This window comes from Cucurbita pepo, chromosome 2 (assembly GCF_057944985.1).
Source record: "Cucurbita pepo subsp. pepo isolate OVF chromosome 2, ASM5794498v1, whole genome shotgun sequence".
Taxonomy (NCBI): Eukaryota; Viridiplantae; Streptophyta; class Magnoliopsida; order Cucurbitales; family Cucurbitaceae; genus Cucurbita; species Cucurbita pepo.
In genome coordinates, this window is record NC_141799.1 from 13283266 (window position 1) to 13299307 (window position 16042).

Sequence of the window (16042 nt, forward strand, 5' to 3'; positions counted from 1 at the left end):
TCAGTTTCACAAATGGATGAAAAAGGTTGAGTTCTACTCCAACCCCATTAATGTCGTCATTCTTTTTATATTTATTTCTATTTTAAAACATGGTTGACATCGATTCGATCAGCTCCTCACTAGCTCGTTGAGTGTGAATACAATATCTGCTAGCGGTGGATTTGAGCTGTTACAAATGGTATCAAAGTTAGACACGAAGCTGTATACCAGCAAGAATGTTGAGATCTCAAAGAGGTGGATTGTGTCCCACATCAGTTAGAGAGGGAACTTAACATTTGTATTAAAGGTGTGAAAACTTTGAAATCTTACTCAAATAATTTTAAAACGGTGAGGGAAAGCCCTTGAATAGAAAATTTAAAGAGGACTCTACTAGAGGTGAACTTGAGGCAATATCAGCGAGTAGTGAGAATGGATTTGAGATAATATAAAATAATATCGACAGTGATTCAGCCTAAATTTAGTATTTCTAGAACAGATTAAAGTAAAAATGAAAGTAAATGTCGTCAGTGTTTGAAAGAAATAAAAATAATGGTTTGTCCCTTGTAGAGATTCGAAATGAATTTAAATAGAAAATGGGCAACTCCATAATATTGAAATTAGTAATTAATTTAAAATTTTCAAACTAAACTAATTTCAAAATGTTCCTCTTATTTAATTAATTAATTTATTTTAAAATATCGGAAAATTGGGGAATGGACCCATGGAGCTGCTACTGGAGGACATCTCCCTCTTGTGACGCTGCCCCATTTAGTCTTCCAAATTGTTCAAATTTTATTTTATTTTGTGTCGAATGTGTAACAATTCAAGTCCATTGCTAGTAGATATAATCTGTTTTGACACGTTACGTACCGTCATTAGCCTCACGATTTTAAAATGCATCAAGTTGACAACGATACGTAACGGGTCAAAGCGAACAATATCTACTGACGATAGACTTGAGCTATTTATGAGATGACTGATTTTCTAGGGTTCTCTTTTGTTTCTTTCTTGACACATTACCTAGATCTCTGTTTGATTTTGAATCAATTGAAGTGTTAGGATTTCAAGTATTAATAGTTGGGTTACACGTTCCCTTTCCTATGCTAGTATGTTCTCCAGAGTTTTCAGTGTCTAGATTGTTAATGAGGTTGATCGAGCTCTACTTGTGTATCTATGGTAAGGGGACTGTTCTTCGTTGGGAGGTATCAAAGTAACTTGGACGATGATATGAAAACCTTAGCTAGTTGAATCTAAGAATCCTCGTAAACATAAAAACATTCGTTGATCTAGATTATTTTATTGATCGAATATTTCTAACATAAAAACATTGGTTTGAGATTCAAATTACTCTATACATTTTATTAAATAATTTTTAAATCTATTAAATAAATTTTTTGTAAAATTTTTTGAAATTTATTAGGTTTAAATGATTTATAAGTTTTTAAATTTTTTTTTTTTTTTTTTTGTCAAAGAATAATTGAAGGCTAAATTTAGGAGAAAAAAATAATTTAAAAATAAAACTTAATTTTTGAATAAATTGAAATGGGGGAGAGGGCATTTTTTGTAATATATTTGAAGTTAAAGGGGTATTATCGGCAGGGAATTCGGTTTGAATAAATTTTCATAAAAATCAATAAAAAAAGAAAAGATGAAGAAGCTTAGCTTTTTATGATTTTGTCCATTTATAACGGTCGGGAGGAAAGGTGTAGGTTTTACATAACGGAACCATTATTTTTATTTTTTATTTTTTTTATTATTTTAACGCCGTTAACTGGACCGTCCAAGGCCGTCTGCCGAGTTTCAAACTCCTCGTAACGTCTTTTAAATTTTCATTTTCCAAATTTCCAAATTCCTTTTTTAAAAAAAAAAAAAAAAAATTTAATATCGTAATATTTTATAATTTTCATAGCCAACTACTGATCCGGACTCCATCTTCTTCTTCCTCACATCTCTTGCATCTCTCTCTCTCTCTAAACTTCTCTCTTCAAATCCAATCCATTTTCTTCATCGTCAGTCACTGTTCTTCAGTTTTTCTTGCTATAATCATCGCCATTGATTCAGAATCTTCTTCTTTTGGGTGTTCTAACCATCTCTTCCTTTGGCCGGTCATTGAATCACTGTGTTTTAGTGTTCTGTTTCATCTTCCTTTACTCTACTTTTCTCTCCTCCTTCTTCCTCGCTTCTTTCTGATTCGATCACAGGATTTCCGGGTTCGTTCCGTCATTTTCGATCCAGTTAAGATTCATATCCATTTCCTATGTCTGCCTCTGTTTGAGTAATCTTTTTTACTGTGCACTTCCTATTACGGCGTACTTTCTTACAGTGATTGTGTTTTCATTTCTGCTCTTTTTTAATTGTAATTGTAAATGTAAATGTAAATGTTAATGTATGAGTTTGAGATTGCTTAGTTGAACGGATGGAGGTGGAGCTGAATTAGTTAGTGAGGCTTCGGATTCTGCTTAAATTTAGGTTTCTCTACTTTTAATTATCGGCATTGCAATAGAACTCGATTTTGTTGTTCTGGGTTTCTTAAGGTTTATAGGATTATTATTTTGTGTTTGGTAGACTCGATATTTGCTGACTTTGTTCTTACTGGTTTCTGGAAGGCTTGAGATCCGAAGGACGGTTGTTTTGAGATGGAGTCAGCTCAATCACAGCAAAGAAAAGGAGGATTAGTGCCAATATCGCCGTCTCAGACTCCTCGTTCGAACGACAAGGCAACTCGAGATCTACGATCGGGGGATTCTAATTCGAGTAATAAGCATGATAAAGAAAAGGGCGTTAATGTGCAGGTTATTGTGCGTTGCAGGTGATTAACTGGAGGGGAATCTATTGATTTATTGCTATAATTTTCTATTCTTTTGGAGATTTGAATTGGGAAATGTTTCCTATTTAGGCCATTGAGTGATGATGAAATGCGATTGCATACTCCCGTGGTGATTTCCTGCCATGAAAGTAGAAGAGAGGTCTCTGCAATCCAGACTATAGCCAACAAGCAGATTGATAGAACATTTGCATTTGATAAGGTCTCTGGTTCTCACCTTTTCCTTTTCCTTCAATCTCTTTTTGATCAATGGGTTTGCTTATTCTGTTGGTCCTGTTCTTAATTAACCGCAATTTTGATCAATGGGTTTGTTCAATCTGCTGGTCGTGTTCTTAGTTAAGCTCAATTTTGATCAATGGGTTTGCTCATTCTGCTGGTCATGTTCTTAATTAAGCTCAATTTGATCAGTGGGTTTGCTCATTCTGCTGGTCATATTCTTAATTTAGCTCAATTTTCTTGGGTGTGAAGCTGATAATGGAAATTCTATGATGTATATTAATTTTCTTTCCCTTAATGTTTGATTCTATGGTGAAGGTATTTGGCCCTGCATCTCAACAAAGGGAATTGTATGATCTGGCTGTGTCGCCTATTGTGTATGAAGTTCTTGAGGGTTATAACTGTACTATCTTCGCATATGGTCAAACTGGAACTGGGAAAACATACACAATGGAAGGTGGCGCAAGAAAAAAGGTCGACAGCCCCACCTTAATTTCTTGATACCAACATATGTTTTTTTGTTAATTCTTCTATTTCACTGTCGAGTTGAATTTCTTGTTGATCTCAGAATGGAGAATTTCCAAGTGATGCTGGTGTTATTCCTAGAGCTGTCAAACAAATTTTTGATATTTTGGAAGCCCAAAATGCAGAGTATAACATGAAGGTTACGTTTCTGGAGTTATATAATGAAGAGATTACAGATCTTTTGGCCCCTGAAGAGACTTCAAAATTTATTGATGATAAGTCCAAGAAACCAATCGCTCTCATGGAAGATGGGAAAGGAGGTGTTTTCGTGAGAGGCTTGGAAGAAGAGATGGTCTGTACTGCAAATGAGATATATAAAATCTTGGAAAGGGGGTCGGCGAAGAGGCGTACAGCAGAGACTCTTCTGAATAAACAAAGTAGTCGCTCACATTCCATATTTTCCATCACCATTCACATTAAAGAGTGCACTCCAGAGGGTGAGGAGATGATCAAATGTGGGAAGCTTAATCTTGTGGACCTTGCTGGCTCAGAGAATATTTCTCGTTCTGGTGCACGAGAGGTGCAGTATACTAAACACAATTGTAGCTCTTTTGAACTCATAACACAAAATTTCATTGAGAAGTTTTTCCACCAGTACTTGATTAAGTTCACTACATTTGCAGGGGAGAGCAAGAGAAGCTGGGGAGATAAACAAAAGTTTACTTACACTTGGGCGTGTCATCAATGCCCTGGTAGAACACTCAGGTCATGTTCCATATAGGTAAGTATCATATTCTCATTTTGTCTTTGATAAAAGAATAGATGATGAAGTTAACAGGGTTGATGGAATGATTGAATATCAGGGATAGCAAATTAACAAGATTACTGAGGGATTCTTTGGGAGGTAAAACAAAGACGTGCATCATTGCTACAATATCACCCTCTATCCACTGTCTGGAAGAAACACTCAGTACACTTGACTATGCTCACCGTGCCAAAAACATTAAGAACAAACCTGAGGTTCACTACTTCAGCTCACTCATTATCAGTTGTTTATGTTCATCTTTTGGTTCGATCCATCATACTGTTTTCCCTTCCTTCCTCTTATGCTTATTTTAAATGGTCCATGATCATTCAGATTAACCAGAAAATGATGAAATCTGCATTGATCAAGGATTTATATTCTGAAATTGATCGCCTTAAACAAGGTATTTGCTGCTCATAGCTCTTTCTCTACTCTCTCTCTCTCTCTCTCATGATGTTTTTTCCCTCTCATGGTTGAAAAAAACATCAGTTTTTTTCCCTTTGTTCGACGTTTAGTATCTGAGAATAATCTATACTCTTCTATATACTAGAGGTATATGCTGCAAGGGAGAAGAATGGAATCTACATACCACGTGATCGTTACCTTAATGAGGAAGCTGAGAAGAAGGTTAATTTTGGACTATTTAGGATTTTAGTTAAAAAGATTTGCTGTGTTATTTATATTAATCAAATCATATTCATAATTTTCAACTCCAGGCAATGGCTGAAAAAATAGAACGAATGGAACTTGATTCAGAATCCAAGGACAAGGTGCGTGGGCAGACAGCTAGATTTTATATCAGAAGATTCCATTCATATGGCTTATTTTGTATTCTAATTGTTTTCTTCTACTTATGAGCAGCAATTAATGGAGCTTCAGGAGCTTTATGATTCTCAGCAACTTCTATCAGAAGAATTAAGCGATAAATTAGATAGAACAGAGGTATATCCATGTGTAGGACTATCATATAATTGTTCCTCACCTTTTTCTACTCATCTTTGGAAAAAGATACTTATAGCTGTTGTTGTATGTAACTCCAGAAAAGGCTTGAAGAAACTGAACATGCTTTCTTTGATCTGGAGGAGAAACACCGCCAAGCAAATGCAACAATTAAAGAAAAGGAATTTCTGATAATCAATCTTCTCAAGTCTGGTAAGAAATGTTTCATCCGACCTTTAGCAGTTTTTTCTATGTATAATTTTTTATTTGCTTTGTAGATTTTGGACTTCTTATCCCCTCATTCTGACTTTATATTTTCCATTTGTGTATTTTGCTTCCACACAAATTTCTGATAGTTGTGCTTTGTCAATCCCTACAGAGAAAGCACTTATTGAGCGTGCATTTGAGCTGCGATCAGAGCTAGAAAATGCCGCATCAGATGTGTCGGGTTTATTTGACAAAATTGGTTAGTTATTGTGTCTTTGAAGCTTACCTTTCTTTTTCTCATATAGTTCTATCCAGAACTATTGATTATGATGATCATCATCTGTTCTATCCAGAGCGCAAGGACAAAATTGAAGATAGAAACAAATTACTTGTCCAGAAATTTCAATCTCAATTAACTCAGCAGCTGGAGTTATTGCATAAAACTGTAGCTACTTCAGTTACCCAACAAGAGCAGCAACTAAGGGACATGGAGGAAGACATGCAATCTTTTGTTTTAACAAAGACTAAGGTAAGGTTTAACTAAGAACTCTTTTTTAAGCTGAAATTTTCGTTCTCCTATAATTTTCATTCTGCTTGTGAAGGCTACCGAAGAACTTAGAGAACGGATTGGGAATCTGAAAATAACGTATGGTTCTCGAGTTAAAGCTCTGAACAGTATAACTGAAGAGCTTGAAGGAAACTTTCAATCAACCTTTGGTGATATAAATTCTGAAGTTTCAAAGCATTCATCTGCACTTGAACTCGTAAGCAATTGATTACAATCTTTTTGGTCGACGAACTTTCTTTTTATCTCGTCTGGTTGTGCTGAATTTTGGTTGACTCAGCTTTTCAATGGTGTTGCTTCGGAAGCTGAGGCGTTGCTCAGTGATCTTCAAAATAGCCTTCACAAGCAGGAAGAGAAGCTGACTGCATATGCTCAAAAGCAGCATCAGGTTTTTTATCAATACAACTTTTTTATGTCAACAATCTTAACGATAATTCATAAACTGCTTGACTTGTTGTTGGACATTGATATAGGCACATGCTAGAGCAGTGGAAACCACACGCTCAGTTTCTAAAATTACCTCAAACTTCATAAAGACTCTGGATATGCATGCGTCGAAACTTACCCACATTGTGGAAGATGCACAATCAGTCAACGAGCAAAAATTGTCTGAACTTGAAAAGAAATTTGAGGTACTTGCAGATTGCAAAAAGCTTGGCAGATTTAGTAGTTACTGGAGTCTTGTATTGAGCTCAATGTTCATTTGAAATCTGCAGGAGTGTGCTGCCAATGAAGAAAAACAACTGTTGGCTAAAGTGGCAGAGTTGCTAGCAAGTTCAAATGCGAGAAAGAAACAATTGGTATTTCCTTACCTTGTTCCTGAGGAGATTAGACCCAATTTTTTTAGCGTCTAAAGGTTAACTGTTCATTTCCTTAGGTTCAAACAGCAATTACTGACCTGCGGGAGAGTGCAACAAGTAGAACCAACTTGCTACAGAAGGAAATGTCCACCATGCAGGAGTGTACTTCTTCAGTGAAAACTGAATGGACATTGCACCTGGAGAAAACAGAGTCACACTACCACGAAAATACTTCTGTTGTTGAAGACGGGAAGAGAGACATGGAAGAAGTTCTTCAAAATTGGTATGATCCTAACTCAGCTAACTAATTTCACCTGCGAATACCTTTTTTTGGTTGGCCCCTCCAGTTAACAGGGTATTATATAAACCTGTTTAGCTTGAACAAGGCAAAAATGGGTGCACAACAATGGAGAACTGCTCAGGAATCCTTGCTCAGTTTAGAAAACAACAGTGTTGCTTCTGTGGATTCCATTTTTCGGTACACACTTCTCTTTTGATATAAAGAAATAAATGTTATAATCTGTTCAAGATCAGTCATTACATTCTTATTTCCATCAGGGATGGAATGGAATCCAATCAAGCGCTACTTGCTCGGTTTTCTTCGGCTGCATCCGCTGCTCTTGAAGATGTTGATAATGCAAACAAGAATCTCCTCTCATCTGTTGATCGTTAGTATCCTGCATTCTTCATTGCATAATAACATCTAAAAGAAACATATAAACATATGAATTTTGTGGTTTGTGCAGATTCGTTAGAACTCGACAACGAAGCGTGTGGAAATCTCAATTCAATGATTAATCCTTGTTGTGAGGAGTTAAGAGATTTGAAAGGTGGCCACTACCACAAGATAGTAGAAATCACTGATCATGCAGGAACATGTCTGCTGACAGAATACACGGTAGATAGATAAACGCATCATACATTCATTTATAGTAATTTAAGTTAGTTACTAACATCATATTGACTGATGATTCCTCTGCCATTTTAATTACTCAACAGGTTGATGAACCATCTTGTTCGACACCAAGAAAGCGATCATTCAACTTGCCAAGCATGACATCCATCGAAGAACTTAGAACGCCAGCTTTCGATGAGCTTCTGAAGTCATTTTGGGATTTGAAATATTCAAAGCAATCAAATGGAGATGTAAAACATTTAGCAGGAGCACATGAAGCAGCACAATCAGTAAGAGATTCTAGAGTTCCTCTAACTGCAATAAATTAAGCAGAGTTTCAGTTTAAAACAACATACATAATAGAGAAGAGACTGAATTTGGATGTAAATATAAAGGCTCATATATGTTTTTTCAGGGGATTCGTTAATTTTTTCTTTGCTTCTTTTCATTTTTAGAAGAAAATGAAAGAGTTATACCTTTTGGAGGCAGGTTTTCTGCCAATATAATCACTACTATTTTCACATCCTCGATGAATCCATTATTATTTCCACTTGAATTAGCTTAGCTTAGTTGATTGTTGTCCTTGTTCGTGTTTGGTTTGAATTTAGTAAGGATGAGATCCTTTTATTGGTGAGTTTTTGTTATTGTGTGAGGTTGCTTGAGAAAGATGGCAACACTGAATCTGATGTTTCTTTGTGCACAAGTCTTGGAGCTTCATCTGGATATGATATCTGAAAACTTGTTGATCTAACGCTACTGCTGGTGATTGTTGTTTTGTCCACTTTGTATGGTCCAAATTTCAAGATATGCTTCTCTTAAATTCTCTTTTGCTTTTGCTTTGTTTCCTTTCCTTTTTTGGATGGTGTACCCCTCTTGCTTGCCTTAATGTGAAGGCTCGCTTAAGGGAGGAGAAGAAAAACACTTTCTATGAGAGATGCCTTTTTTATGGGGAGTTATTTGCATGATGATATGAACGGCCTTCTTTCTTATGGGGGAGTTCTTTGCATGATGATATGAACGGCCTTCCTTCTTATGGGGAGTTCTTTGCATGATGATATGAACAACCTTCCTTCTTATGTGGAGTTCTTAGCATGATGATATAATTCTAATATGGGGAGTTCTTTGCATGATGATATAATTCTAACTATTCGCGGCATAGCGCCGAGGACCTGTATTCTTATGGTGATGAATGGTCAGAGGATTTGAGGGCAAGTATTAAAACGAAATAATCTTCGTATAAGATTGATTGAGAAAGGATAAGTCACACGAAGAGGGGGAGCTTAGTAGGCAACACCTGAAGGAAACAGTTTTCACTATTCACATTCATATTGACAACAGTGTATCAAACAAATATAATCCGATCGTGTATAAATGAAGCTAGTTATCTCCGTTTCAGGACCTTTGCTTTTCACGCACACGATGGTCTCATTGTATTTCCTGTGATACAAAAAGTTACTTTTGTATGATATAAGAAGTTTTTTTTATTTGGAATATTTTGATTACATGGTGCAATTTAATTTCTTTTGTTATTTTGATTTCAATTGTATCTACACAGATTTTCTTTTTTTATTTTTGGGTTGCTAACTCAATGGTAGAGTACTCGGCTTTTTAGTGCAGCCAATGTCTAGATTATTCATGTTGTTATATACAACTAGCTGACGGTCTATTCTCCGGTTCATGTCTAGATCTGGATTTGTTATTAATTTTATTCATATTGTTATATTCTTAATAATTTTAATCTGTTGGTCACAAATTAATTATTATATTAGATTGTCAGATTCAAATAAATGAAAATTTTATAGATTGGATTGGTTCAAGAATTTCCTTCAAACTAAGTTGGGTAATCAAACTAACCAAATTTATTATTAATTTCGAAATAACAATACTATAATTGTATACAAGATAACTCCTAAAATTAATTTTAAAATATTTAAAAAATAATTTTTTTAAAATTGGGTTGGTAAATTTTAATTAAATGTTTAAAAATAAACAAACATTTCACTTTTATTAAAAACAAAAATTTATTCAAATTTGAATAAATGATGGGATAAACAACTCAATTTTATATTTTATATTTTATATTTTATAGGAGTGGATTGTGTTGAAAATTTTAGGACCCAAACAAAGCGGCGAAATGTACGGAAAGATTGTACTTCCACAAAAAGAAATTATAATAGGTTTCTATATATAAGAGAGGCAACGAAATAAACGAACTTTCAATCACCACTTCTTCCCTCTCTTCATTCCCAATCATCCATCTAAGAACAAAAAAGAAAAAAAAAAAAACACAAACAAGGAAGGATCCAAATCCAAGAACATGAACAACATGAACAACATGAACAACAACAACAACAACATGAACAACAACGAGATGGGTGAGGACCCAACGAGATGGATTCTGGATCCTGTGGAAACTGATGCAATGGTGGAAGTGGGCATGATCGAGAGCGGTGAAAGAAATGGAAGCTTCAAAAGGACAGAAGAAGACGGCATTTCCAGGCCTGCTATTAGGCTTGGGAGAAGGAAATCCAAAGCCGAAAGAGGGCTTAAGAGCTTGAGGTTTCTAGATCGCTCTGTCACTGGCAAGGAAGCTGATGCTTGGAGGGCAATTGAGGGCCGATTCCACCAACATGCTATTAACGACAGGCTTTTCAGAGACAAATTTGGAGCCTGCATTGGTATCATCTTCATACCATTCCTTTTCTTAATTGCCTTCGTACCATGACTCTGTATTTGCAGGAATGGGAGGAGATTCAAAGGACTTTGCAGGCGAATTGTTCGACGCATTGGTGAGGAGAAGAAAACTCTGTCCTCAAAATGGCATTACAATTGAAGAATTACAGGGCTTTTGGGAAGACATAACCAGCCAAGATATGGATTTTCGCCTACAAATATTCTTTGAAATGTAAGCCAACCAGTTCTTGATTCTGTTCTTGTTGCCAAGCTCTTTCCATCGTTAAATTTTGAGATAGTTCTTCAGGTGTGACAAAAATGGTGATGGGAAGCTTTCAGAGGGGGAAGTAAAGGAGGTGATCATTTTGAGTGCCTCAGCCAACAAGCTAGGAAATCTCAAAAAGCAAGCAGCTTACTATGCATCTATGATCATGGAGGAGCTTGATCCTGACCATCTTGGATACATAGAGGTAAAAGGCTTCTTCTTCTTCTTCTTCTTCTTCTTCTTCTTCTTCTTCTTCTTCAAACTTACAATAATCATACCCTTTTCATATCATCCTCTGTATTTTCAGCTCTCACAACTTGAAACTCTATTAAGAGAAGTTATGGTGTTTGATCAAGACAACACCAAGAACATAGCGAAGAAAACTACCACTCTTACAAGAGCCATGATTCCTAGACAATACAGAACTCCGGTGAGTCGAGCGATGTCGAGAACGACCGAGTTCATCCACGACAATTGGAAGAGGATATGGGTAATTGTATTATGGTTATCGATAAACGTCGCGTTATTCGTTTGGAAGTTTAATCAATACCAGCAAACAAAGGCATTCAAAATCATGGGGTATTGTCTTTGTGTTGCAAAGGGTGGAGCTGAGACACTCAAGTTCAATATGGCTTTAATTTTATTGCCAGTTTGTAGGAGTACACTCACAACACTTAGGTCCACATCACTAAGCAAAATCTTCCCTTTTGATGACAATATAAACTTCCACAAGACAATTGCATTTGGCATAGTGATTGGGACTTTTCTTCATGTGTTCATGCACATATCCTGTGATTTTCCAAGGCTAATTTCATGCCCAAGAGCTGAATTTATGAAACATGTTGGGCCTAATTTCAACTTTCATCAGCCTAGTTATAGAGATTTGGTGAGAAGCACACCTGGGGTTACTGGGATTTTGATATTGATTATAATGATCTTTTCATACATTTTGGCCACCCACAAATTCAGAAGGAATGTTATTAAATTGCCTTGGCCTTTCCACCATTTGGCTGGCTTCAATGCCTTTTGGTATTCTCATCATTTGCTTGCTGTGGCCTATATCCTCTGCATAATCCATGGCTACTACCTGTTCTTAGCCCGGGAATGGTACAAGAAGACGGTAAGTATTACTTGTAATGTCCACCACTACCAGATATTGTTCTAAACTTTTATCGTAATGCTTGTAGACATGGATGTATTTAGTATTCCCAATGTCTCTGTATGCGAGCGAGAGACTTCTAGCATCAGTGAATGAGCTGAAGCATAACGTCGATGTTATTAAGGTAAATCTTTGTCTCTCTGTCTGTCTCTCTGTCTGTGTATGTGAATATATCCATGTGAAAATGAAGCTTATGATGGGGTTTTCAAATGTTCCAGGCAGTGATATATACAGGGAATGTTCTTGCCATTTACATGACCAAACCCCAAGTATTTAGATATAAAAGTGGGATGTATTTCTTTGTCAAGTGTCCAGATATATCAAGTTTTGAGTGGTAATAATCTAATCTTTACTATACATATATGCAACTTGCAGCTTTGATTTGGCTAAGAACTTCAAGCTTTAGGCTCTCTCATTTGTTTCAGGCATCCCTTCACCATCACTTCTGCACCAGGAGATGATTACTTAAGTTGCCATATTAGAACACTTGGAGACTGGACTGCTGAGCTTCATAACAGGTTTGCACAGGTGATTTGCTCCTTATAAACTGTAGAATCCTATGATATAGGAACAACAGCTTGTCGTTTTAAAAACAAACTTACAAGATCCGGTAACATTCAAGCCTACCGCTAGTAGATATTGTCCTCTTTGGGATACCTCTCAAGGTTTTTAAAACACGTCTGCTAGGAAGAGGTTTTCATACCCTTATAAAGAATAGTTCGTTCCCGCCTCTCAACTAATGTGGGATCTCACAATCCGCCCCCCTTTGGAGCCCAACGTCCTTGCTAGCACTCATTCCTCTCTCTCATTGATGTGGGATCTCACAATCCACCCTCTTTGGGGCCAGCGTCCTTGCTAGTGCACCGCCCAATGTTTGGCTCTGTTACCATATGTAATAACCCAAGCCAACCGTTAGCTAATATTGTCTTCTTTGGGCTTTCTCTCAAGTTTTTAAAACGCATTTGTTAAGGAGAGGTTCCCACACCCTTATAAGGAATGTTTTGTTCCCCTCTCCAACCGATGTGTGATCTCACAATCCACCCCCTTTCAGGGCTTAGCGTCCCCACTGGCACTCCTTCTCTCCAATCGATGTGAGATCTCACAATCCACCCCGTTTCAGGGCCCAGCGTTCTTGCTGACACACCACCCAGTGTCTGGATTTGATACCATTTGTAACAACACAAGCCCACCGCTAGCAAATATTGTTCTCTTTGGGCTTTTCCTTTCCGGGTTCTCCTCAAGGTTTTTAAAACACGTATGCTAGGGAGAGGTGTCCACACCCTTATAAATAATGTTTTGTTCCCCTCTTGAACCGATGTGGAATGTCATAATCCACCCCTCCTTGGGGCCTAGGATCCTCATTGACACTCATTCCTTTCTTCAGTCGATGTGGGATCTCACAATCCACCTCTTTCAGGGCCCAGCATCCTTGCCGGTAGCTCTAATACCATTTGTAACAACCCAAGTTTACCGCTAACAAATATTGTCCTCTTTGAACTTTTCCTTCCGAGCTTCCCTTCAAGTTTTTAAAACGCGTTTGTCAGATAAAGGTTTCCACACTCTTATAAAAAAAAATGTTTCATTCCCTTTACCACCAACTGATATGGGATCTCACAGATCACCTCTAGAGAGAGTGGTTAGCAGAGAATCCCATTATCCAACCCCACTTTACAAAACAACACAAAACCCACTTCACAAAACCCTCCACAAACTACAAAACTGTGTTATTCAACCTCACTAAACAAGAAAATGGCAGGTCTGCGAGCTTGAGAACACAAGAGCTAGAAAGGGAAATCTCGTTAGATTGGAAACAAAAGCATATGATGACAACGGCTATTCACAACAAAGGTAAGCATAGTTGATACCCATTACTCATCATTCATACTCACCCTTACTTCAACCCATCAACCATTTCAATCTCCAGATACCCAAGAATTCTAATCAAAGGCCCATATGGAGCTCCAGCACAAGATTACAAAAAATACGACATCCTCTTACTTATTGGCCTTGGCATTGGCGCAACTCCAATGATCAGCATTATAAAAGATGTTCTAAATTCCATGAAGCCAAATCACAATTACGATGTGAGTTTAACAACACCATAAGCCTTCCAAACCACTTGTATTCATATCTATAAAACATTAAATATAGAGCCCAAATCATTCATGTTTTGTAGGAACCAGTACACGAACTCTCTTTAGGCAGCGGTAGGTGCGGGCCTGAAAGAACATATTTCTATTGGATAACAAGGGAACAAGGCTCATTCGAGTGGTTCAAAGGCGTTATGGATGATATCTCTGAGTATGATCGTAATGTGAGTTTGAAAGCTTTGTTGTTCTTGATTCATTATTAAGTTCATATAATTTGTTGAACTGAATGAGATTGTTTGATGGGATTTTGCAGCAAGTAATAGAAATGCATAATTACTTGACAAGTGTTTATGAGGAAGGAGATGTGAGGTCTGCGCTTATAACCATGGTGCAAAAGCTTCAACATGCTAGGAATGGAGTTGATGTTCTCTCCGAAAGTCGGGTATTACTATCTTCGTCCCCTAAAGCTATTCTTTCAAAAGTCGGGTTGATATTTTGAAATAAAGTATTTGTTAGGAATCACGACTCTCCACAATGATATGATGGTATGATATTGTCCACTTTGAGCATAAGCTGGGCTCCCCAAAAGGCCTCATGCCAATGGAGATGTATTCATTTACTTATAAACTCAGGATCATTACCTAAATTAGCCCATGTGGGACTCACTCCCAATAATCTTCAACAATCCTCCCTTCGAACAAAGTACACTATAAGCCTCCCCTGAGGCTTATGGAGCTCTCGAACAAAGTACACCCTTTGTTCGACACTTTAGTCACTTTTTTACTACACTTTCGAGGCTCACAATCTTTGTTCGATATTTGAGGATTCTATTGTCATGGCTAACTTTAGAGCATGGCTCTGGTACCAAATGCACAATCTTTGTTCGATATTTGAGGATTCTATTGTCATGGTTAACTTTAGGGCATGACTCTGATACCAAATGTTAGTAAGAGAGAGAGAGAGAGTTGTCATGGCTAAGTTTAGAGCATGACTATGATACAAAATATTAGGAACGGAGAGAAAAAACTGGAAAGATGACAAGTAATAGAAATCTCACATGTTATTGAAGAATGAAATTGGGTTGGCTATTATATAGAGTTACAAGACATATCGAAAACAAATCAAATCTAAATCAAACCTAACGTTATTAATCGTTCTCCTCCAATTCTAAGTATATTATTTAAACTTTATAAATTACATATTTGATGTAACATGAACAGATAAGGACGCATTTTGCTAGACCAAACTGGAGGAAGGTGTTCATGGAGATGGCAAGTAACCACATGGCTTCGCGTATAGGTAATAAGAAGTTACCGTTTCTAAAGTTTTAAAACATTTGGATCTAGAAATGATTTAATAGCATCGTAGTCTGGATTTGCAGGTGTGTTTTATTGTGGAAGTGCTACACTGACCCAAACGTTGAAGCAACTATGCCAAGAATTTAGTTTAAGTTCGACGACTCGGTTTCACTTTCACAAGGAGAACTTCTAGAGCTATTCATTGAATACATCATATGAGTAGAAGAAAGATTAGGATTCACTTCTGAATTTTCTTTGTTATTCATATGTTGTGTACATAAAAAGAAACAGAAAATACAAACACTTTTGAGTTTAGCTCATATTCAAGGTAGGGATTCAATTGCCTGCTTCATCATCTTTGTTTTCGCTGTCTTCCATTTCTTGTCTCAATTTTTTTAATTGCTTCCATACAATTTTGTTTTTTTTAATTTTAACGTGTAACCACTTATACCCATAATTCGGATCAAGATTTAGAATCTAAATTCGGTATCTCTTGGACCCGACATTCTCCTATGACATGGTCACGTGACTTATTCTTTGTTTCTAAGAGTGAAGACTATCTCCACGTACCAATATGAAACCTTCTAACTTCGTATATTCAATGTTGTCTGATTTAGATGTGAGATTGGTTTATTCATGTACATTTTTGTTACTCGGACGTTAAATTACATTTCACGAGATGGGTTAGCATATGATATGCACTTTACTCTAAAAACGTCAATAAAATGACAAACCATAATAGATTTTATTGCGAAATTGACCTTATCAAAGGTAAAGGTTGACCTCAAGAACACGGGGGCTAGCCACGAGAAGGTCGAGACTGGTAATCACCCATACGAGGTCAAAACATATATTGTTCATA

General features: G+C 36.8%; 2 protein-coding genes across 2 annotated transcripts; both read left to right on the forward strand.

The window, feature by feature from the left end:
* Positions 1-1886: 1886 nt before the first annotated feature.
* LOC111786706 (kinesin-like protein KIN-5D) lies at positions 1887-8220 on the forward strand. Its single transcript, XM_023666939.2, has 23 exons — positions 1887-2213; positions 2586-2788; positions 2876-3005; positions 3338-3493; positions 3588-4064; positions 4168-4265; positions 4348-4504; positions 4623-4692; positions 4840-4916; positions 5006-5059; positions 5151-5231; positions 5330-5441; positions 5608-5694; positions 5789-5964; positions 6038-6199; positions 6281-6388; positions 6474-6632; positions 6717-6800; positions 6878-7083; positions 7177-7278; positions 7359-7468; positions 7547-7698; positions 7800-8220. The coding sequence occupies exons 2-23, from the start codon at positions 2616-2618 to the stop codon at positions 8022-8024; spliced, it is 3156 nt and encodes a 1051-aa protein (XP_023522707.2). The 5' UTR covers positions 1887-2213; positions 2586-2615; the 3' UTR covers positions 8025-8220.
* A 1742-nt stretch (positions 8221-9962) lies between these two features.
* LOC111786812 (ferric reductase-like transmembrane component family protein) lies at positions 9963-15537 on the forward strand. The gene is made up of 13 exons (XM_023667036.2): positions 9963-10373; positions 10435-10600; positions 10676-10838; positions 10941-11753; positions 11821-11916; positions 12011-12126; positions 12218-12320; positions 13549-13640; positions 13717-13876; positions 13969-14106; positions 14196-14324; positions 15103-15181; positions 15264-15537. Exons 1-13 carry the CDS (start codon positions 10013-10015, stop codon positions 15371-15373), a joined length of 2526 nt encoding a protein of 841 aa, XP_023522804.2. The 5' UTR covers positions 9963-10012; the 3' UTR covers positions 15374-15537.
* The last annotated feature ends 505 nt before the right edge of the window (positions 15538-16042 follow it).

Excerpts from the sequence above, each read along its gene's own strand:
- LOC111786706 (XM_023666939.2), top strand. The coding sequence starts at position 2,616 with ATGGAGTCAGCTCAATCACAGCAAAGAAAAGGAGGATTAGTGCCAATA. Across the intron at positions 5,695-5,788 it reads GGGTTTATTTGACAAAATTG|AGCGCAAGGACAAAATTGAA; the intron begins GTTAGTTATTGT and ends TGTTCTATCCAG. Across the intron at positions 6,801-6,877 it reads ATGCGAGAAAGAAACAATTG|GTTCAAACAGCAATTACTGA; the intron begins GTATTTCCTTAC and ends TCATTTCCTTAG.
- LOC111786812 (XM_023667036.2), top strand. The coding sequence starts at position 10,013 with ATGAACAACATGAACAACATGAACAACAACAACAACAACATGAACAAC. Across the intron at positions 11,917-12,010 it reads ATAACGTCGATGTTATTAAG|GCAGTGATATATACAGGGAA; the intron begins GTAAATCTTTGT and ends CAAATGTTCCAG. Across the intron at positions 12,127-12,217 it reads GATATATCAAGTTTTGAGTG|GCATCCCTTCACCATCACTT; the intron begins GTAATAATCTAA and ends CATTTGTTTCAG.